The following is a 25,000-nucleotide window of genomic DNA, read 5'->3' on the forward strand; positions in this document are numbered from 1 at the left end:
GTTTCAACAGCACACAATACTCAAGCATGATCCCCCTACTTCCTAGGTCAACAGTAGTGAGTGGCGTTTAGCCTCATAATCAGTACATTCCCTCTGGCTACCCCTGGCCTCCCTGAAAGCGAAGGCTTCCCCGTAAATCATGAGTGTGGATCAGGTGTTCTGCAGCAGACCGGGTGGGCGGGCGTGATACGAATGTTTTGCCTGCTCTGTGTCGTCCTGTGCATCTCAAAGCGCCCCGTTCGGAGCTGTGGACACACGGTGGTGATCAGTCATGTCTAGCCGGGGGTGACGTTTTTAATATGGATGCCAGGTGGCTGCAACACCAACCCACAGCAGATAACTCTGTATTCTGGAAGCTTCTCTGCCACGTTGGTGTGTCGACTGAAATGAGGGGACGATTTTCAATTTTCAATTTTTCAAGGCCCCTTTTTTTTTCAGTCAGTGGAATTACCTGTATTTTTTTTATCTCGGCACACACTTACAAATGGCTCGTCCCCTTGCAAACACCTGCAGGTCCTCTCTAGTTTGTAAGAAATGCCCTGTTTCAAAAGCCTTGAACCGCTTTATTGAATGTAAATGCAGCCTCCTCAGTGCTGCACGCTCCTCTGCTCTCTTCTGAAGCGCTGGGGCTGTTCTGGCCTATCATCAAAGGCTTCCTGTCTCTGTCTTCTTGATAACAGTCAGGGCTGCTCACTTCTGCAGACCGACCCTTCCCCCCCCCCGAAAAAAAAGAACATTTAAAGCGCAATGCAGCCTTTCAAAAGAGACTCCTGAGCTACCGTGATAACGGCAACTTCATGAGCTGTGTGAAAAGGGTGTGAGAAATGAGAATTTGATGGTAATGTGTGAATATTGTGTGTGTTTGTCATTTGGCCGTATAGGGGCATTCCTGGGAAGACATGCGGTACCATCATTCTCACTGCCGAGGAGCTGGGGAACTGCAGAGTAAGTACACAGACTCCATACTTCATTCCTATGTACTCTTATGTAGAGATGCAGAGTAAGTACACAGACTCCATACTTCATTCCTATGTACTCTTATGTAGAGATGCAGAGTAAGTACACAGACTCCATACTTCATTCCTATGTAGTCTTATGTAGAGATGCAGAGTAAGTACACAGACTCCATACTTCATTCCTATGTAGTCTTATGTAGAGATGCAGAGTAAGTACACAGACTCCATACTTCATTCCTATATAGTCTTATGTAGAGATGCAGAGTAAGTACACAGACTCCATACTTCATTCCTATGTAGTCTTATGCAGAGATGCAGAGTAAGTACACAGACCCCATCTTATGTAGAGTCTTTTGTCTTTTTAACAGGGCGACGCCCACTGGTCATAGTTTAGAACATAGTTCTATTGGTTGAGCATTAGTTCCAAAGACAGAGCTTGGTTTTCAATTAAATCCTCATATTGTTACCGTCTTCGACAATTTCAGCCAGGTTTTATACCACTGTGGGTTAAAAGCATAACTATTCTTTCCTTAACAACCATTGCCATATTTGGTTTGAATAATGCATGGCTTTTGCGTAGAACTGACTTCACCCCTTCAAACTGACATGTTACAGCTGTCCTTGACACGGGCGCATTTTAACAAAGGCACTGATTTGGGTTGAGATGAAAATTGGAGAAAAAGTAAGGCACATGTGCTTGAGTTAGTGAAGTAACTATGGCGACGAGAAGTGTATACTGCATATGTTAAAATGAAAGCAGTCTCTTCATCCTATACAACTACACCTGATCTTCCCTAAATGGTATCGTTAACCAATTATTGTTCTACCAGGACATCATACATGGCCAAGAGCTGACACAGACTTTGCGTAGATGGAGAAAACACTGATAAATATCATGCTTAAATATGTAAACAGGTGCATTCTGTGATGCTCCACTGCACGTCGCCGCCAGTGGCTGCCTGGCCTTCATTTATGACGCTATCATTGTAAAATGGCTGCTCGGAATCCCACATGTTACCTCGCGCAGAATGTTCAAGCCAGCTGTTAGCACGACTGCACATTACACCTCGGTTGTAAAGCGTGATTCAGAGTGAGGATGTATTGCCACGGTGATGGGTTTTGCTCCGTTTTATGGCCCTACGGTGTTAATCCAGCAGTCGGTGCTAATGGCCCCAAACTAACGGCCCTTGACTCTACGGCATCACACAATGGGAATCAACTCTGCCTGGTAGAACAGCACGGGTGGAGACGGTGGGAGGAGAGGTAGACGTCTGGAGACTGATCACGGGTGGAGACGGTGGGAGGAGAGGTAGACGTCTGGAGACTGATCACGGGTGGAGGAGGGGGAAGGAGAGGTAGACGTCTGGAGACTGACCACAGGAGCTGACTCCGATAGATAAGGTTCTCTGTTATCGGTGCCAATGGGGAGTGTGGCTGGTGGTGTGTAAAGATGCTTCTGTGTTTTCTGTCGTAAAATGTAGCTAATTCATTAGAACTCTTGGAAGGCAAACACAAGCACTAAGCAGGGACTCATCAACTCGTGTAAATGTTTCTCCACTCTTGGAATCAATAGATTTTTTAAATTGGAAGTTAGGCAGCATGTAATTAGGAAAAGACTCAATACATAGATAAATTAATTAATCAGTGAATTCACATCTCCTACCCAGGGGCGGCCCTAGCACATTTGGCGCTCTAGGCGAGCTTCACTCCTGGCGCCCCCCCCCACAAATAAAAAATATTTGTTTTCCCCACGAAAACGGAATTGCAACTTTCAAACGCTATTTTGCCCTGTAAGACTGCATTTCTTTCACATAAACACAAAAACGAACGCGACGATGAACAAACATTAATTCAAGAACAAATCACTGAGAAAATGTCACGCCTGTGCTGGACTACGCTCCGGCCACGCCCCCTGTTCAACTGTTTATGGACACACACATTTTTGTATTCCAAGATGCATAGCTCTTGATTAGTTGAATCATGTCTAATTAAACTGGCTAGCTCGCTCCACCAAAACTAAAGCTGTCCAAATTTGATTACTCAAATTTTTATGACGCAAAATGACGCAAATTGCGGTACAGCTGAACTTGAACTGATGTTTCGACTGAATGGCAATAACAAGGAACGTCACAAGTCACTGGCTAGCTAGCGTTAGCTAACTAGCAAGATTACATACAATCCATTCACTAAAGTTGACAATACAACACTTTTTTACCAGTATTCCTCATTTGTTGACAAGTTGCCGTGTTTGGCTTCCTTAATGGGTGTGCTATGCAACGAGTAAGATATGTGTAGTGTTATTGCACTGGCTATTGGCTTTATATGTGCGCCCCTATTTTAATCATGTCTTTTTTGTATAATGTAGAATAAATGGACATATCATTTTTGATATACCCGCCTCTGTAAAATCCTTAAAGAACTATGTGACAGGGAGTAGGTAAACTTTCAATGATAAGGTACATCTTTTCTTCTTAACTCCACTAAAGTGCCCGGGGCAATTCACGCATTCGTGAACGTTTTCTTATCTGGAATTCATTCTAGGCTAGAACAGGATTTAAGGATTTACCTTTCTCCTTGGCACGTTTCTCTTCTTCTTCCTTTCTTTTCTTCTTAAATTGCGCCCCGGACGCCTCACTGTGCTAGCATGTTCTGACAACACCAAGGACGTACGTACCCCTTCCGTTTTCGATTTTTGGCTAATTTTATGTTTTGTTTTTATGTCAAAATATTGGTTGGAGATATAGAAGGGGTCGCAAAAAAACTCTGTCCAGCAAAACAAAAACATAATTCTTGTTTTTTTTTTTTTTGCTGGGCGCAGTTTTTTGCGCCCCCCTCTGAGTGGCGCCCTAGGCGACCGCCTATACCGCCTGTAGGAAAAACCGCCCCTGCTCCTACCACCTGAAGCTGGCAATCTACTTTTAATTGAGCTGAGGCTTCCTCTTCCACCACATGTGTATGTTTCTGATAGAAGGTTTTTGATCCATCCTCCCTCTCCCTCTCCCTCGCCCTCTCTCTCTCTCTATCTCTCCCTCTCTATCGCTCTCTCTCTCTCTCTCTCTCTCTCTGGTCAGTTCAAGACAGCTCTCCCTCTCTCTCTCTCCCTCTCCCTCTCCCTCTCCCTCTCCCTCTCTATCTCTGGTCAGTTCAAGACAGCTCTCTCTCCCTCTCTCCCTCTCTCTCTCTCTCTCTCTCTCTCTCTCTCTCTCTGGTCAGTTCAAGACATCTCTCTGTCTCTCCCTCTCTGGTCAGTTCAAGACAGCTCTGTGTCTCTGAAGTCCGCTTCAAAGGGCGCTGACACATTCACGATTCCCTTGGAGTTCAGACCCCCCCCCCCCCCCCCCCCAGAGAAAACGACATCTGTCCAACAATTCCTCTCTAACACACCTCTGAACCTCACGACAGGAGACACGACACACACGCAGGGGATGCAGAGAGAGTGTATGGGTGTTGGTGTGTTTCTGTGTGCCTCATGCTTCACTGGCCTCAAAAGCATGGATGAGGATCACTTATGTGAATGATTGGTGAAAGGTTGTGTTTGTTCTTTGACAAACATTACTGAAAAAAACGACTTTACAAACCCATATGGATGGACAGACAATACACTAAGTACTTCACCAATAAAAAAACACCAATAGACTAAGTACCTTACCAATACAAAAACATCACGGTGATAATCACTGAATGATTCTCTAACAGACCTGCATTATTTTCTCTTAAGTTGATCTGCGGAGAGGCTAGTGTTAGTAGTGGCTTTCTCCATGTTATTAAAAGTTATCCCTATCCCTTCCCTATCCCTTTGACTGGGCAAAACACAACAGAGCAGTGTGCTGAAGATGGCAAAAGTGCAATACGAGTGAGGGTTCATTTGTGGTGATGAAGGGTGTGAAAGTAAACAGACCGTGTATTGATCCCAGATTAAATTACCTGATGGAATGAGCAGATTCACAGATCAAGCTTTTAATTGGAAATTAAGAAAAAAACTGATTATCAAGATTTGCAATTCTTATTCTCTGCTCTAAGCCATGCAATTAAATACCTGCAAGCACTTTTGAAAGAACTCCGTTTGTCACATCAGTTTCAATTACTTAGCATGCTAGTCAGATATGATAACAACACACAGACACAACGAAACAGCAGACCTCCATTTTGGGCCTTTTGTAAGAGCAATCAATGTGGAATTAATGGGGTTGGCTACAACACACCAAGTGGTTGAGAATGAATTTAGACAGTCTGTCTCTAAATAAAGTGCTCCTTAATTCAAATTACGCATAGTTTCAGGAAAAGTTGATGCAGTAATTTTTAAATCATTAGCACATTTTGAGGAATTGAAAGATTTTGTGTCTCCTACTGAGAGTACTAGTAGAGCGTAAGTTTATGGTTGTGTTTGTGTTGTCATGCTCAGCCGGGTGAAAGAGCTGTGTTAGAGGTCTGAAGGGATGCTACTACCTGACTCTGTAATATGAGAGGGCTCTGGAGGTACCTGCTTTCATACGAGTACCAGAGGCTCTTGCACAGATCAAAGAGGTGACTTTGGCTCTTCTACAGGAAATGAGAGGAGTGCGAAGGGGATTCATTTGTCTCTCTCCTCCGCCTCATCTTTCTTTTGAATGTCTTTCTCTCTTTCTCATTCACTGGGTGTCTTTCTCTGTCTTCTTGTCTTTCATTATCCTTCTCTTTCTCTTTGCCTATGTCTGTTTCTCTTCCTCCACCTTTACCTCTCTTCATCAGTCTCTCTCTCTCTCTCTCTCTCTCTTTTCAGAGACCCCCTTTATACTTTCACAACATTGTTATTCAGTGAAATGCCTGCATGCAGAGAACCCAATGCACAGCAGGATCCTGAATATAAAAGAACACCTGCCAAACTCCACAGTGACTCTCCCCAACTCAGTGTTGAATTATCTGCATAGTGTAACCCCACTACTGTTTACAGTCAGTTACATTCATAGTTTCGTACTTTCAGCAGCACTTTACATTACTAAACCTTTGTTACATGGCAAAATTAAGATCCATGTAGCACACTGATTTTTGTGTAAAACGTTGATACTCTTCTGTGTTTTATTTAAGTACAGGAATGTTTCTTTTGTGGTTGTTTATTGTCTGGAAGGACATTTCTAATAGTGCCGTTTCACTGTACCACGAGAGCCTTAAAATGTAAAGGGTGTCCTAATTTTGTAAAGCAGTTATCTTTGCTCTGAAAGTGAACTCAGACTTGTCAGTCTTTTATAGTCTGCAAACGACAGGCAAACTCAGCTTCTAAGCTCAGGCAGGGACATGAAATATTCATGGAGCTCCGATCGGTCTGATTTTTTTACCACCGATAGTTGTATACAACGCAGCACTCGATGGAAGATATATTTAGTTCCGTTTGGGCATACTCTTCATTTCCTCTGAACAGAAGAAGCTAGTGTTCACTCTGACTTAGCTCAGGTTGGACACAGTCGGTTATTTCAAGTCCGCCAACATTGTTTCCGGTCATTTAGGGAATGTTTAGTCGAATTGATCTCTCAGCAGTTTAACAAAAGCATGTCAGTATTTATTAGTTGCCTGGCGGTGATCCTCCAGGCAGGTGAAGATCCTACATCTAAGTTCCCTGGAAGGGGGTTGTGATGGGTGCATGATTCCGGGGGCTATGAGGTGGATACGCGCTCTAGAACGCAGTATCTTTCACTATCCCTTCACTATCCCTTCACTATCCCTTCACTATCCCTTATTTACCAGCAGTTGGTCAAACCGCAACAACAGTTGCTTTAACAGAATCTGACCTAATAGTCATTACTATTCCGATATAGCCAACATTACTGTTATGGTCCTAATAGTCATAACTATTCCGATACGGGGAACAGTATTTTGCTCGTTGCCTGGTGGTGATCGTAAGTATAATAAAATGCTTGTGGTCTCCATTGGTATTCCACACAATGAACTTCCTTGAGGCCATCATCAGCCAGAAAGTTTCACATCAGTAGCTTGGGACACCAGCAAAAGCAAAAAAGAAAGCCCTCAATTAGAGCAAGTCCCCTGGCTACACATTCAATATTCAACACTATGCTGAAAAGAATGCTAATGCCAATTCTCACTAGGGGCCGATTAGCATCCTGCTAATCAATACTGTTACTTTCAGAGAAATAAAGCCAAGGCCCTCATATCCCTGCCTATGCTTACAGTGTACTTATACAGCTTGGGCTAGCAGCCAGAGGCACTCAAGTGTGTGTGTGTGTCTGTGAGGGTGTGTGTGTGTTTGTGTGTGTGTGTGTTTGTGTGTGTTTGTGTCCGACTAAGGAGGGCAAGCAGGATCGATTAACCCCAAAGAGCTTTATGACCTGAGAGTTCAGCTGCAACCATCACGGCTGTCGGCTCTAAAGTGCTGTGATGCGAGGCAGTTTCCATCAACACTGTTCATATGTGGGGCACTGGCGCTGCAGCTGCCATTACGGCTCTCATATCTAAAGGACTGATCGGTGCAGTCGAATCCCCAGGCCACCTATGGAGCTGTCAGAGAGTGACCTCTCATCACAAGCTGAATGGAGGCCTGACACAGTGTTACACATGCATGCACACTCAAACACACACACTCAAACACACACACACACACACACACACACACACACACTCAAACACACACACACACACACTCAAACACACACACACACACACACACACACACACACACACTCAAACACACACACACACACACTCAAACACACACACACACTCAAACACACACACACACACACACACACACACACACACACACACACTCAAACACACACACACACACACACTCAAACACACACACACACTCAAACACACACACACACACACACACACACACACACACACACACACAGGAATGCACACATACAGATACACTCACACAGATTCTCATATACAGACAAATGTAATCAAATCCCCCCTTTTTGCATAGACACACACACACATTCACAACACACACACACACACACACACACACACACTCACATGGTCTGAAAGATGTACCCATCATTATTCTATGCCATACTGACAGGCAGGTCTAGAGGAACGATGCTCGTGGCAACCAGATCGAAATTAAAATGCTGCAAGTGCATGTCATCCTTTGACACTGAACCCTGTTCACTGAATCACCGACAGCCTATAACACACGCCCAGGTCACTGTTCGCTCTTGCTCTCGTCACACACACACTTGCACACACACACGTACACGCATACACACGCGCACCCACACACACTAATGCTGCCGCTGATGTATATGATGTGTATGCTCTCCTATCCCTGTTCACTGAATCACCGACAGCCTATAACACACGCCCAGGTCACTGTTCGCTCTTGCACTCGTCACACACACACACACACACACACACACACACTTGCACACACTAACACACACGCATACACACGCGCACACACACACGCGCACCCACACACACTAATGCTGCTGCTGATGTATAATGCTCTCCTATCCTATCCTGACTTAATGGCTCTTAAACTGCAGTGAAGGTGGACATAGCAAATGTATCTCATAGAGTATTGTTAGTGTCAGAATGAAGGCTGCAGAAGTGCATGCAATATAAGGGCTGTAATTATTATAATACCACGGTACTTCAAGTGTGCATTTAATTGGTAGTTCCTCACCCACTCTATTTTCCTCTCCTCCTTCAACCCAGCACACACACACACGCACGCACGCACGCACGCACGCACGCACGCACGCACGCACGCACGCACGCACGCACGCACGCACACACACACACACACACACACACACACACACACACACACACACACACACACTGGTATTGCACACTGAGTCGGTAAAGGATGAAAAAGAGTGGGTGTGCTCATTATCGCCATCCTCTTTGCTGGAGCCCAGGGTAAAATAAACTCTTTTTTTCGTCCTGCGCTGCAGAGCACAAACAGGCTCTGTCTACTGCCTATGCTTCACTGACGATTGAGATTCGGAGATTGTCTTGTTTTTATTTAGCTTGCAAACACGTCCCTTTTCTGCTCCGAGCGAGAGCAGCCACAAACAAGCAAGGGTGGCCTATAATCCTGCTCGTTTTACAGCTCCCTCCTGTTTAGTCTCTTTTCTCTTTGTTTCTCTCCTTCTGTTTCTCTTTCTCATCCTCACTTTCTCTCTCTCTCTCTCTAACTCTCTCTTGTCATTTGTCTTTCCCCCAGGACTTTGCTACTATGCAGTTCTGTGCCAACAAACTTGATAAGAAGGATTTCTTCGGCAGGTCGGACCCCTTCATGGTCTTTTACAGGAGTAATGAGGATGGAACGTGAGTTTGACAGTTTTTTCCCAGCATCCTCCTCTCTCCCAGTGTACAAGTCACAGATGCTGCTCACTACAATTCCCAGTGGGGGGTCTGCACGAGAGGACACTTTCACTCCCAAACATACACACACACACACACACACACACACACTTATGCAATGACTATAAAATGCCTTTAAATGCAATTGCAAGCTCCATTCATTTCTTCAGCGCACTGAGCCAATTAGTGTGACAGAGCACCGAAGACACACCAGGCAGGGTTTACCTTAGGGACGTACTGTAGAATGAGAGTTTACTGTAGGGACGTACTGTGCTGTAGAATATAAGAGTTTACTGTAGGGACGTACTGTGCTGTAGAATATAAGAGTTTACTGTAGGGACGTACTGTAGAATATAAGAGTTTACTGTAGGGACGTACTGTAGAATATAAGAGTTTACTGTGGGGACGTACTGTGCTGTAGAATATAAGAGTTTACTGTGGGGACGTACTGTAGAATAAGAGTTTACTGTAGGGACGTACTGTAGAATATAAGAGTTTACTGTAGGGACGTACTGTAGAATGAGGGTTTACCTTAGGGACGTACTGTAGAATATAAGAGTTTACTGTAGGGACGTACTGTAGAATAAGAGTTTACTGTAGGGACGTACTGTAGAATATAAGAGTTTACTGTAGGGACGTACTGTAGAATAAGAGTTTACTGTAGGGACGTACTGTAGAATATAAGAGTTTACTGTAGGGACGGACTGTAAGAGTTGTGTTGTTATCCATCATATAGCAGTTGGGATCCTCATTACTATTCCGATATGGCCAACATTATTGTTATGGTCCTGATAGTCATTGATATTCCGATATGGCCAACATTACTGTGATTGTCCTAAGAGTCATTACTATTCCGATATGGGCAATGTCGTGTGTGTGCATGTTGTTGATGTGTGCATTAAATATCTGATTTGGTGTGTTGGTTGGCGTTTAGGTTTACTATCTGTCACAAGACTGAGGTGGTCAAAAACACACTGAATCCAGTGTGGCAGCCCTTCTCAATCCCTGTGAGAGCTCTTTGCAATGGAGACTATGACAGGTATGACGCACGCACACACACACACACACACACACACACACACACACACGCACAAACACACAACTTTGCGCACACACAAACACATCTTTGTGCGTCAACACACACACATACACACAGAACCTATGACTCCTCTGAGTGAAATTGCCTTCTATACTTTTTTTGTGTGTGGGTGTCATAATCAGTTCTGAAATGGCTTGTGCTCAGCGAATTTAGACGCAATCGATTTCGGCCTCTTATTTTATCTCCACTTGACTAGGGTAGTTATTATGCTCCAGTGTGCAGGGGGAGTTGGCTGTCAGCTTATTGATCTGGGCAGAGATGGCAATCACAACACTGATTAGGCCCTGACTCACTCAGAGTGTGAGGTATTTCTGATCTTATCAGTGTTTAAAATGAATGAGGACCCTGATAGGTCCCCACTATTGCACGTATATCAGTATGTGTGTGTATATATAATATTGCTTTCATTTATTTTGAGTTTATTTGGATGTGAGTGCAGCATAAACATAATGCCGTGTATAGGAGTAATGTTAGTCTTTACACATGATTGGCTGTGTGTGTGTGTGTGTGTGTGTGTGTTTGTGTGTTTGTGTGTGTGTGTGTGTGTGTGTTTGTGTGTTTGTGTGTGTGATTGTGGTTGTTTGTGTGGGATGTGATACATGTGAGTGAGCGGGGGGAGATAGAGTGAGTGCACATATCCTTCCCTCTCCATCTTGTTTTCATGAGTGTTTGTTTTCTTGTGCCCCTTCGCTCTCTTTCTCTCTCTCTCTATTTGTGTGTGTGTGTGTGTGTGTGTGTGTGTGTGTGTGTGTGTCTGTGTGTCTGTGTGTCTGTGAGAGGGGGAGACATGTGTTAGTGACTGGGGGGGAGAGGTATAGATATTTACCCTCTCTATCTCGTTTTTATGTCTCTGTTTGTTTAATTTGCACTCCCAGTGTGAGTGTGTGACTGTGTGTATGTATGTGAATGTGTGTGTGTGTGTGGGTGTGTGTGTGTGTGTGTGTGTGTGTGTGTGGAAGGGGGGGGGGGTGCTGTGTATGCCTTTGCTCCTTGCTCAAGTGACGCTGGTGGACGGGCAGGTGTTTGCAGTCGCAAACCTGTCACAGATCTGTCATGACTGGCCAAAGCTCAAGAATGTGGAGCAAATGTCTACTCTCATCCATCCTCTCCAGCTGGGTTCTGAATCTGTGTGTGTGTGTTTGGGTGTGTGTGTTTGTACACCCGAGTGTGTGCATTTGTTTGTCTATTTTATTGCACTTCACCTGATGTCAGTTGTTCAGTCTCTCTGTGTGTGTGTGTGTGTGAGTGTGTGTGTGTGTGTGTACATCAGTCCACTGAGGCTGGCTGGCGGCCACGCTGTGTGTGACCCTAATACCCTTTGACCTCCTTAAGTTCTCAGCTAACCTGCCAAAGGACAAAAATCATGTGATCCCAACAGTGTGTTTACCTTCTTAAAATATCTCCAGATGTACTATATGAAATCTATATATGTAACATCAGTTTGTAATGTGTGTATATATATGTAACATCAGTGTGTAATGTGTGTATATTTATGCAATATCAATGTGTAATGTGTGTATATATGTAATATCAGCCTCCGTGTGAATGGTATACAGCGTGCAAACTGTGCCTTGAGGAAACCTTAGACCTTTTGTCTGTTTGTGTTTGCTAATTGTTTTCATGAAAATGGCTTTTATGAATATGTGCTTTTAGGGGAGTGTTTCATTCTTCGTTCTGATCAAAGACTCTTCAAAGAGAGCCTGAGTTTCATTTCCTAAGAGCTTCTCAGCACTTCAAAAGCACCTTGACTTTGGTTTAACCCACATTGGAATTCATGATAGCGTGCCGAGTGCTGAATGTAGATGCACTTTTACTTTTTCTCACACTATACCAAAGCGGAGCTCAGCCTGGAACACTTCCGGTCCAGTTCTGGACCCGAACTGGCCCGGTTCTGCCAAAGCGGAGCCGGATCACTGGCCGACCCTATCCAAAGTTCTCTGTCTTCTAGGTGCTTTCTGAGTATGGCTGTGTGGAGATGGAAGGAACAAATTCCCTTTGATTGGCACAGCAGTTTAGAATCACTCAGACGGCGAGAAAACAGTGTTTCTCTGCCGACAGCAGGTAGATAACCGCAACACGGCAATCTCACCTGTCAATCACGGAAGGGCAGCCAATAGAACAACAGAGTACGGGACAGAGCACACACACACCACACACACACACACACACACACACACACACTCACACCACACCACACACACACACACACACACACACACACACACACACACACACTCACACCACACACACACACACACACACACACACACACACACACACACTCACACTCACACCACACACGCAATCACAGGGGTCATGTTTCTGTGTTCATAGGCTCTCGTCATAGCACTGCAGCCAACAGTGGGTACCCAGGAGTCTCTCCCCCCTCCTCTCCATGTGACCCCTCTCAGAGAGGGAACAGGCTCATTTCAGGATCTCCTATTTTTGGGAGCTTGACTGAAGAACCCCCCCCCCCCCTCTCCTCTTCTTCCTCCTCCTCCTCCCCCTTGTTATCACTCAGGCATTTGTGGCAGACGAGAACAACTTGTCCCAAAGTTTACCAGAGTTCAGTCAACACTCTCTGATGCCACGGCAATTCGACATCAGCACCGCCACCCTCCACTCAAAAAACACACAGTTGTCATGGCACCGGAGAAAGGAGGCTGCTGCTGCTTGGGTTTCTTCCGAGTTATAGTTTGTGTGATTCATTTGGTTTAATTTTCCTTCCGAAATAACCCTGGTTCATTTGCAAGGACACTGTGGGTCAAATTAGCCAGATTCATCCTAAATCGTTCCTCCGCCTTCAGGTCGGAGGGTTTGTTTGCTTGCGGCCTCGGCTGAGTCGTTAGTTAATGAGGCTACAAACCAGCCGTGGCTGAGCTAATTGATCACATTAGACAGACTTGAACAGAGTGTGCACACTCCTCGTCTATTCAATGCCTCAAAAGTAATTAACATTTAAACATTATGAGAAGATTCTTCATAAACTTTGCCTCGCTCTCAAGGGTTCGCACACACACAGACCCACACACACTACATACTTACACAGACACACACAAACTTCTCAATGTCTGCTTCATTCAAGCTGTGCTCTTGAGCTAATAGGATGTAATTGGTTGGATTTGCTGAGAGCTGATATACGCAGTGCAGGTTTGACTCCACGGAGCACCATTGCGAGGAGGGTATCTGCTTCCTCATGATGGACAGACAGGATGAAGAGGCTAGTAGGTCTTACTATACTGACCTTTTCTCTGTATGTGTGTGTGTGTGTGTGTGTGTGTGTTTGTGTGTGTATTTCCACAGGTCTATCAAGGTGGAGGTGTATGACTGGGATAGAGATGGCAGGTAGGATTAAATGACACGCGCATGCACACACGCACACACGCACACACGCACGCACACACACACGCACGCACACACACACACACACACACACACACACACACACACACACACACACGCTAAGAGCCTAACCAATCAATAACCATTACTTTCAATGTCAGCTGTCAGACAGAGAATATAGGTTACATGATGTTTTCATGGGTGATATGGATCTGTGTCACCACCCGCTCTTGTGTGTCTCTGTCACGATCCAGCCACGACTTCATCGGAGAGTTCACCTCCAGCTTCAGAGACCTCTCGCGTGGACAGAGTCAGTTCAACGTCTACGAGGTGAGCCAAAACTGGAGGCAGTGGAGAAAGAGAGAGGGAGAATTGATGTATTGATGTTGATGTGGATATAGACAAATAGATGGATGGATGGATGGATGGATGGATGGATGGATTGGTGGATAGAGTGTGTGTGTGTGTGAGAGAGAGAGAAAAAAAAGAAAGAGAGAGAGAGAGAGAGAGAAAGGGATCTTAATAGATATGGAAAGATAGATAGATGGATGGATTGGTGGATAGAGTGTGTGTGTGAGAGAGAGAGAAAAAAAAGAGAAAGAGAGAGAGACAGAGAGAGGGATCTTAATAGATATGGAAAGATAGATAGATGGATGGATGGTGGATAGAGTGTGTGTGTGAGAGAGAGAGAAAAAAAAGAGAAAGAGAGAAAGACGGAGATGTTAACAACTATAGACAGATAGATGGATGGATGGATGGATGGATGGATGGATGGATGGATGGATGGGTGGATAGAGTGTGTGTGTGAGAGAGAGAGAAGAAAAAAGAGAGAGCGAGAGAGAGAGCAGTTCACCTCATTACTGTTGCATTACTCATGGAGAAGGGCCATGAAGCATCCTCCACTCCAGCCACTGCTGCTACTACAGCACATCTCTCAGGGGGACTCCAGGCAGCGTTCTTCAGGGCGAAGGCCACTGAGAGCAGAAGTCTTCTGGGGCTCCTGGGAGGGCAAGGCATGAGCGTGTCACCCAAGGACAGGGGTGTACAGTGATTAAAAATGTACTGTGCGCTTCAGCGGCAGTGCGTATTTCATTAAATATGAATGTGAAAAAGCATGAATAGAGAGCAGCAGGAGCCACTCTGAGAATGGCGCTAGCGTCGAGAAGCTAATATCGCTCCTGTGTGGGGCTGATAAGAGAGTTCATAGTGAGACGCCTCCATAAAGACAGGATGATAAAATGGATCTCATTCAGCCGAGCAGACGGCTCGTAGTGGTTGGGATCTTGTTTATTACGGCCTGTGGTTTTCTGACGGGCCTGTCGGACTAGCTCATTAGCAACGGTGCTGCCTCGCATTAGCCTTTGAATTAGTCACGTAGGCGTCCGGCAGAGCCAAGATGGCGGCGCGCGGAGTGGCAGTTTCCGCCCTGCCCTTTCACTCTGCTGACACCGCAGAGCCGGGCTGCATTAGTTAACCTTCGTGAGGACGGACCGCTCAATCAATTCTGCCGCCGCCAAAATGAGCAGTCTGGTCACTCGCTTGTCCGCATAAAATGAGCATCAGAGCAGAAGTAGTCTTGCTTTATTATGGGCTTTTTTTTTGGAGCTGGTTCAATGTCAGTACTTCATGTTGTTTTAGTTTTTTAAATGAATACTTCTATTCCAAATGCCTGTTGGTGCCAAACGACAGAGGAGCATATGGCAGGGTGGGTACTTCTGCAATTCACATACTCTTGCGTTTTGCATTTCACATATGCCAGTGTTCTTTCAAATACACAGCCTTACAAGCTCACACATGTACACACACACATGCGCGCACACACACACACACATACACACACACACACACACACACAAACACACACACACACACACACACACACACACACACACACACACACACACACACACACACACAGTGTGGGTCATGGCTATTATGAAACCAGGTGGCCAGGTTATACTTTGTCTTGAAGGACTTGAAGATGGGCTTTGATAGTGAAAGTTAGACTTTCCTCACCAAGGGTGGTAATAGAGAGTGTGGAGTGGCACAGCGAGTGATTGGCAAAGGGTAGAAACGCTCGTTTTTTCCTGGTAGTTTTAGGCTTGTCCAATGTTGTGCACTGTTTAAGCGCTTCATTTTCAGGATGGCAGCTCTTGCATATTTCGTTGTTAGTTTATGGAGAGTGACAACCAGCTCGCACATGTAAATGAGCAAATCTGTAATAAATTCTCATCTAGCGCGACTGCAACACTGTCCGGTCTTGCCCACTTTAGATGTAATCCTATACGATGACAAAGGTCGTTCAGGTCAAGCCAGTCCGACCCCACTCATTCCGAACCCCGCCGCTTTTCTGTCCCATTAGTAATTGTGAGGAATGAAATGCATATGGCTGCATCCTGGGCTGCCTCTTGATCACCGCAGCCCGCGAAGCAGGAGTGGGAGACGAGAGGCATTTTAAAGCAATGAATCTTAATGTATATGTCATAATAGCTAGCTGGGATTGCCCTTCCTGACTGATGACTGGGAATCGTAATGGAATTGGTTAGTGTCGGGAATACCACTGGGGGATTTCACACACAAATAGATTGACACATAAAAGGGAGCAAACAATCAAGCTCTCACACAAACACACACACACACATACACAGACACAGATGCACACACACACACACACACACACACACACACACACACACACACACACACACACACACACACACACACACAAACATACACACACACTGGGTCTTGGGAGAAGAAGGTAGCCTCTTCCTCACCCGTGCGTGACGTTCACAGCAGCGTGACAAGAAGGTCTGTGCCGAAGGGGCAGATGCCTGTTAAATAGCCGACCATTCTGGCCCTATTCTGGCCCTGGTCTGGCCCTGATCTGGCCCTGAAAAACAACAGGTCTCCTGACTGTTGCTCAACAGTAGACTCTTCCATAGCCCATCTGCGTGGGGCTTAGAGAGGCTGAGGCGCTGGGCTTGTGGGAACATGGCCTTCTGCTGAACAATATGCCAGGCAACACTGTTTCCCTCTTCCCCTCCTGCCGAGGCCCACAGGACCAATCAGAGACGAGCGATTATGTCAGCTGACAGTTTGCACAGGTTTTGTTGCCAACATGGAACTGCTCATGCAGGACAGTTCAGAGACTTTTACTCTCCAACCCTCTTCCTCCTTTCTCCAACTAAAGACAGGGGAGCGCATTCTTTTCAAACCTATAGTAAAGACAGTCAAAACAGTGATGTCATTCATGTGATTAAGACTACATCTGTAATTCGTCATCGTTAGAAGACACAATAGTCTCTCTGCTCAGGTCCTTGTGAGAGAAGAACTACTGTACATTTACATTTTTCGTCAATCAGTCGTATGTTTTTTGTTCTCTGTTTCTATAAATAGAATAGTGTTGGCAGTTTTACAGATCAGGAGTTCTGTGGAGCTGTTTAGCGGCTGAGCGAGTGAGCGAGTCCAGTGAGAGCTCAGTAAATGTGTCTCTCCATGTCCTTGCGTGGAGATACAGCGGAAAGGAGTAATGAATGAAAGGGTAGCAGACGTCAACGTGAAATGCAGTGTGAGGCCACGTTTGACATCTGTCCTTTCTTTTCTTTTTTTCCCCCCTATTTTTCCTCAAGGTGGTCAACGCCAAGAAGAAAATGAAGAAGAGACGCTACATCAACTCAGGGACGGTGAGTCCTTCCTGCGTCTCCCCCTCACACACGTACTCACGTACACACGTACACACACGGACTCACGTACACACACAGCAGTCCACACACGCACTCACGTACACACACAGCAGTCCACACACACAGCAGTCCACACACGCACTCACGTACACACACAGCAGTCCACACACGCACGCGGAAAAGGCCACGTCCCACTCCGTAACGTTTTATTAGCGCTTTTATTTATGGGGTGTCTCTGAGCACCGATGACGGATGCGCTACACAAAAACTCTCAATTTTTAAATACGTTAGTGGTTAGAAGCCTTCCCTACAAACGAAGGCTTCGGCAGTATAATTGAAACCCAAGTGAAGCGATTCATCACCCTCTCTCCCCTCACACAGAATGAGATTCTGCATATGTGATTAAAATATCAATACGACCAGGAACCCTCTCGGTCCCAGGGTAGCGAACGCACGGCTGCACCGCTAAACTGTTTCAGAGTGATGGCTTTCCTTTTCAATTTAGCCAATAAGACAGATATCAGCTATTTAAAATCAGTTTTGTGCTCCCCCAGGTGACTTTACTGGCGTTCTCCGTGGAGTCGGAGCACACGTTCCTGGACTACATCAAAGCAGGGTGAGTGAGCGCTGTCCACTCGAACCAACAGATGTGCACGAAAGCAGCAGGTGATCCCCTCAATCTCATGCTGTTGCTGTTGTCGTTGTCGTGGTTGTTATTGTTGGTGGTAAACGAGCAGGAGCAGAAATAATAGGAGCAGAGGTGTTGGGACTATAAACAAACAAGCGTAATGATGCAGGATGAGGATCCGCGGCTTGTCCAGGCGAGCAGGAACAATGGGGCCCCAGGAAGTCAGATGTGCTTTGAGTGTGTGGAGATCAGTGCTTTGAGTGTGTAGAGATCAGTGCTTTGAGTGTGTAGAGATCAGTGCTTTGAGTGTGTAGAGATCAGTGCTTTGAGTGTGTGGAGCTCAGTGCTTTGAGTGTGTAGAGCTCAGTGCTTTGAGTGTGTAGAGATCAGTGCTTTGAGTGTGTAGAGTTCAGTGCTTTGAGTGTGTGGAGATCAGTGCTTTGAGTGTGTAGAGTTCAGTGCTTTGAGTGTGTGGAGCTCAGTGCTTTGAGTGCGTAGAGATCAGTGCTTTGAGTGTGTGGAGCTCAGTGCTTTGAGTGTGTAGAGATCAGTGCTTTGAGTGTGTAGAGTTCAGTGCTTTGAGTGCGTAGAGATCAGTGCTTTGAGTGTGTAGAGTTCAGTGCTTTGAGTGTGTGGAGCTCAGTGCTTTGAGTGCGTAGAGATCAGTGCTTTGAGTGTGTAGAGATCAGTGCTTTGAGTGTGTAGAGTTCAGTGCTTTGAGTGTGTGGAGCTCAGTGCTTTGAGTGCGTAGAGATCAGTGCTTTGAGTGTGCATTTGGCCTGCAGCAGGATGGGCATGGTGAACCAGGCAGTTATTCATCAGTGGGTAAACCTCGGGACAATGCAACAGAAATCTGAGAACAGGAGTAAACACATGGTACCAGATGCTCATAGCGATCCGCTAACTGCCTCAGCTTCCTCTCCCCGCTGTGGAGTGAATAGTTTCTTCCCAATAGTTTCTTTTAGTTTACATTTAATCATTTTAGTACCTGTTTACTTGAACCTTCCATCATGAGATTAACATTATTGGGTCACAAATACGACATGGCACAAAGTCAAGCACAGTTTTGAATTACTATGTACTTCAATGATACAATGATACGACGACAGTGTTATGCTGCCATATTGGTTATGCTACCATTTTTACGTCAGACCTCATTATCTTTAATGACACGCCAGCTTATTAGCTTGTGACATGTCCTAGCCATGTTATGAGCATTGTCATGTCAGCCCATGATGCCATGTCTTTGCTATTACATCATTATGGCATGGTAATGCCAGTTTTATTCCGGTGTACTAGAGTCGAGTGTTAAGTCCTCAGTTACAGACACTTGCTTCTGACATGGAGTGGATTGGTGCCATAGTTGTATCTGTGTTCGTGCCCATGGTAACAGGCGTTGGCTAATCAATGGCGCTTTTGGACCAGGAAGTTCTAGGGACTCCGTTCGTACACTTACGTCACTCACAACACGGTTCATGGTTCCTGTGCTGAGAAAGTACCTCAAAACGGCGTTCTAAGGTCTTTGGTCGTTCTCAGTTTCTGCAGTGCGGACACACAAAAAAGGTGGTTCTTCCTCCGACAGTTCTAAGAACTATGAAAAAAAGCACTTCATGATTTATTGCCTTTTAATGATTTATTAATACTGATTTATTGATTATTTATATTTTTCAGTGGTGAGTGGAATGCTCACAGACAGAAAACACTCTGCTATAGCTTCAACACGGGTATACCCAACACCTGTAACATTGTTTGCAAGACTGACAGCGGCGAGTGACGGGGCAAATATCAGCTTCTGTAGCTCAAAGTCAAGTTTGCTTTGTTCATGCTTTTTTGAACAACACCGCTTTAAAAAAAAGAAAAATCCTTTTTCTTTTTGGCAAACACTGCTTTTAAAAAAAAAATCCTTTTTCTTTTTGGCAAACATTTCCCTTAAGGTGTCTTAAGGTGTATTCACTCTGAGTGTGGAGTGCTGAGAAAACTACAGCTAATCATATCCTGACAAATAAGCTCTGATTAGGTGGTGTGAATGGAAAGCCAACACGACCGCTGCTGTTGTCCATTAGTGTGAGTAATAGCCGTTGGACGTGTGCTTCCTGTTTCCGTATTCAGCCTGACAAAAGCCTGACCTTTCCCTTTCAAAGGGCTGCAATCTGTAACGTTCTCCATAAAGCCACCCTGGACAAGCCCTGACATTTGTAACCGGCCATATTACCTCTTTTCATGTGTCTTGCTGTAGGTTTTTTTTATAGATTTTTTTCCTCACAGCTCTCTGGAGAAAAGATAGACATTCGTCCACTCAATGCTTTCAGAAGTCTGTTTTTTTTCTCTCTCCACCTGAGAGCACTTTTGAGAAAACAGGTGGCAGAATCACTTCTTTTCTTCAAGCAGAAATTTGCATCAATCAAGAAAGCACACCACCAAAAATTACCCTGCCCATCACAGTGCACTGCAGTAGAATATCTTTGAATCCCCAAGACATGTCTGAATCCTCCACACACACACACACACACACACACACACACACACACACACACACACACACACACACACACACCACACACACACCACACACACCACACACTCTCTCACACACACACACACACACACACACACACACACACACACACACAAACACCACACACACACACACACACACACACACACACACACACACACACACACACACACACACACACGCTTTTTTACTCTCTGAGGTCTTCAGCACACTGACAAACAGTGAATAGCTTTTCTTTTTGAATTACACCTGAGAGGCAATTTGTCTTTAACCAGGGAGCCTTCACATGCAGCGCTGAACACGACTCATGACTCCCAGCCAGCCTGCTTTATGACGTTTAGTGTGATAGCCTGCACCATAGCTCTGTTGCAAATCCAGTGTCCCTTCTCTGTGCCTGTGTGCCAGTTTCCTCAGTTTGGTTCCATTGGGATTCTGTGTATTCCACCAGCGACAGGCCCGTTCAGCTCAATGACATGATCCAGACCCGGTCATATGTGAGCTGTGCTATACTGGAGTGTCACTCCTGAAAGGTGTAGTTGTGCAACAACTGTAGCGTACCTATGTCAGTTATCGGACAGTGTCAAACATCGGCCATTCTGTTAAACAATCAAAAATGCTAAGTTTAATAATGGATTAACAATCTATAACTTCAGTTTAATAATGGATTCACATGACAATGCAAACGTTTGCCGATAACACACGCCGTCCGATAATTGACACCGTTACGATAAGAGAATGTTTAAAATCATAGTCAATAATGGAACACTGTTTAGTTTTGCAACAACTGTAAGAGAATGTTCAAAATCATAGTCAACAATGGAACATACAGCTTTGCTGTAGTCTGTCAGAGCTTGTCAGCTTCATCCACATGTGTAGACTTTGCTGGAGGTAACTCTCCTGTGGTCTGACAGCTTGAAAGCTTACCCTTTTGTATTACCAGCAAGATGGCAGGTCAGTTTAGATTGCCTTCTGCTTTAAGGTTTCCACATGAAGCGTCTTATATTAAATTATAAGAAAGAAAATCACTACCACAGCGAAGGCTATAACTATTCGAGGAATTGATTTTTCATTCCCTGCATGGATTTGGGCTCAATTTGATTGAAGTCTTTTTTTTTCTCATGCATTTCGGAGTGTGAATTCCTATCAAGTCTGGAGTGTACTGTATCCTACTGAAATCTCATTTCTAAAGGATAATGTAAAATGTAAACCCTTTTCAATAGGCTCCAGACGATGTTTAATTACACCTTTAAACAAAGAGCAGCCTGCGGCCATGTTAATATCTGAGCGCTTTTTTCCTAAATATTCATTCCTTCGTATATTCATTATTAGGAATGTTTCTTTAAATGAGTTTCTTGTTTCTTTTTATAAGTTCATTCCCCTCAAGGCTACAGTACATAAGATAAGGAATAACTGAAGAAGAAGAAAAAAAACACAAAGCACATAAATGTAATTAATGAAAACATTGTCAACAATGTGTCCTGCCAACTAGTCTTACTGATTTTTTTGTAACTAGACTCTTGTCTATTTGAGAGAGAAGCAGACTGCTGGTGAATGGAGAGGCAAGGTAGAGCCTCTTTTTAACAGTGGCTTCAACTCAAGAGATAAGACACAAGAACACAAATACAAAAATAAAACTATACGAATGTTTTTACAGTCAGTCTTTTGTAAGAGAAAGGGAAAAACACCTTTGTCATACGGCTCATTGTCTTGGAACAGGCATAACTGCACATAATCGTATCTTCATCTTATTCTGTGCTCTTCGTCCTGCACTAAGGAAAACTGGATGGGAAAAAATGAACATGGCATTTCTCTATGTTTCGATCATTAAGCAACAAGACTTTTTTTTTTATTAACAAACTCTTCTGAACATAAACTTTACTGCATGTTTGCTGTTCTTATTGAGACGTCCTTTTCATGTTATAGTCTTGAGCATTCTCAACATTTTGCTCAAGAAATATTACAATATTAGTTGTTAAAATAAGGCCTCTATGTTTGCTGATACCCTGAACTCCAGAAGTATCCCTATTGGTGATTGTTTGAGTATCATGCTATACTGTTAACGTCAACGTTGAATTTAGTTATTAATCAATGTCTAAGGATTGATGTATCCTTGGTAACGTCCTGGCAACAGTGGTTCATGGGTAGAGAAGTGGATCAACGATCGGAAGGTTGCTAGTTCGATCCCGGCTCCCCCTGGCCATGTGTCGAAGAGGCCTCGAGCGCGTGTGAACGGGTAGATGTGTGAGGCATTAGCTTGTAAAGCACTTTGAGTGTTCTAATGACTATAAAAGCGCCATATAAATGCAGCCAATCTCAGACCACTGCTGTACTTTCTTTTCTCTCGCATTGCTATCATCATCTAGCATGGTTACTGCGCAGGATGTTAGGAAACGTTATCTTGCTGAAGCTTTCATAAATATTAATTATATTGATTACATTTTAATTAGATACCCCCCCACAGATCCGTCCGTCATCTTGTGATGATTTAGTCAATGATTTTAATAATAGACAGAAAAACTACCTTTGACACTGGAGCACCAGCCAAACTTAAGAAGATTCAATCTAATCAGAAACCATCCAACCATCTTAATATGAACAGGGGACATTATTAACTTAAAGAACAACCATCTTAATATGAACAGGGGACATTATTAACTTAAAGAACAACCATCTTAATATGAACGGGGGAGATTATTAACTTAAAGAACCACTAGGCAGGCTGAGTGTCAGTGGAGAAAAGCTAAGCCTCAAGATCATTATGATATTTTTAAGGCCCACCTCACTAACTTTAACAAAGCCATTTGGAACGCAAGACAAGCTCATTTCGCAAAGCTGATTTCTAGAAAATCACAATAACCCAGAAATGCTTTTCTCAAGTGTTGACAGCCTCGTAAATCCAGCTCCTAAACGCCACGCTTTTCATAGCCTCAGTATCAAAATGGGAAGAGTTTGCTGCCTTTTCAGAGACAAGATAACGAAAACCAGGCTGGACCTAAACCTAGCAGTGTGTGTGTGACACCACTCCTGTCTTTGGACACCTGTGTGAGTGTGTGTGTGTGTGTGTGTGTGTGTGTGTGTGTGTGTGTGTGTGTGTGTGTGTGTGTGTGTGTGTGTGTGTGTGTGTGTGTGTGTGTGACACCTCTCCTGTCTTTGGACACCTGTGTGTGTGTGTGTGTGTGACACCTCTCCTGTCTTTGGACACCTCTGTGTGTGTGTGTGTGTGACACCACTCCTGTCTTTGGACACCTGTGTGTGTGTGTGTGTGACACCTCTCCTGTCTTTGGACACCTCTGTGTGTGTGTGTGTGTGTGACACCACTCCTGTCTTTGGACACCTACCTGCCTAAGACTGCTATGATCTGAATGAGTTTTGTTGCTGTTGATAAAGAAGAATGCTCAGGAAAGAAGTAATGCGCCTCAAACCCCTCACCTGCTCCCCCGATCCCTTTAAGACTGTGTTTGATTGGCTAGAGGATGAAGTGCTAGATCCCTTTAAGACTGTGTTTGATTGGCTAGAGGATGAAGTGCTAGATCCCTTTAAGACTGTGTTTGATTGGCTAGAGGATGAAGTGCTAGATCCCTTTAAGACTGTGTTTGATTGGCTAGAGGATGAAGTGCTAGATCCCTTTAAGACTGTGTTTGATTGGCTAGAGGATGAAGTGCTAGCTGTTGTAAATCACTCCCTGCTGACGGGAACCAACCCCCCAGTCCCCCCCCCCTCCCACTCCCTGCTGCTGTGAAACCTCTCCTAAGGAAAAATAACCTGGATCCTACAGTCCTAAAACATTTCAGCCCAATTTCAAGCCTCTCGTTTTTTTTTAAGTACAATTATTTAGAAATGTGTATTTACAGTAAACAGCTAAATGATTACCTCGATTTTAGTTGTATATTTGAGAAGTTCCAATCTGGTTTTTATCCTCACCACAGCACTGAGACAATGCTAGTTAAAGACAGTGAACATGGATGGCAATAAACTCTCAATATGAGTACTGTAAGACTGACGTGCTGCATTTGATACAGTCAAACAGATAACACAGCTGTGACCTGTGTTGTTAAGTCTCTATATGCTGCCACTGGGAATATCATCAGGGAACATGGGACTAATTTATTGCATTGTGAATATCATCAGGGAACATGGGACTAATTTATTGCATTGGGAATATCATCAGGGACCATGGGACTAATTCAATGCATTGACTATATCAACTTGAGGATGTCTCATCATTTCTTGCCAATGCACAAAGATAAGACTGTGGTTTTAATTATCGGAGCAAAGGTCCAGAGAGATACTGTGCCCTAATTTAAAATCTCTGGCACAAAATGCCAAGCCCCTTGCAAAAAAATCCTGGCAGGCTTCTAGACCCTGATTTGAATTTTGAATCTCACATCAGTAATGTCATTAAAAATGATCCTTATCACCTTAGAAATATTGCTGATGGCTGTTTCTCTCCCAGGCAGATAC

At 44.4% G+C, this 25,000-nt stretch overlaps 1 protein-coding gene across 2 annotated transcripts in view; it reads left to right on the plus strand.

Moving 5' to 3' along the window:
• Positions 1–25,000, plus strand: part of cpne5a (copine Va) — a 98,525-nt gene that overhangs the window by 50,499 nt on the left and 23,026 nt on the right. For both annotated transcript variants that reach the window (XM_031567034.2, XM_031567035.2), the window contains 7 exons: positions 882–945; positions 9,130–9,233; positions 10,204–10,308; positions 13,672–13,713; positions 13,965–14,040; positions 17,343–17,396; positions 17,951–18,012. In XM_031567034.2, the coding sequence (XP_031422894.1) occupies positions 882–945; positions 9,130–9,233; positions 10,204–10,308; positions 13,672–13,713; positions 13,965–14,040; positions 17,343–17,396; positions 17,951–18,012 (507 nt within the window). The remainder of the gene's footprint in view (positions 1–881; positions 946–9,129; positions 9,234–10,203; positions 10,309–13,671; positions 13,714–13,964; positions 14,041–17,342; positions 17,397–17,950; positions 18,013–25,000) is intronic.

This window comes from Clupea harengus, chromosome 4 (assembly GCF_900700415.2).
Source record: "Clupea harengus chromosome 4, Ch_v2.0.2, whole genome shotgun sequence".
Classification (NCBI taxonomy): Eukaryota; Metazoa; Chordata; class Actinopteri; order Clupeiformes; family Clupeidae; genus Clupea; species Clupea harengus.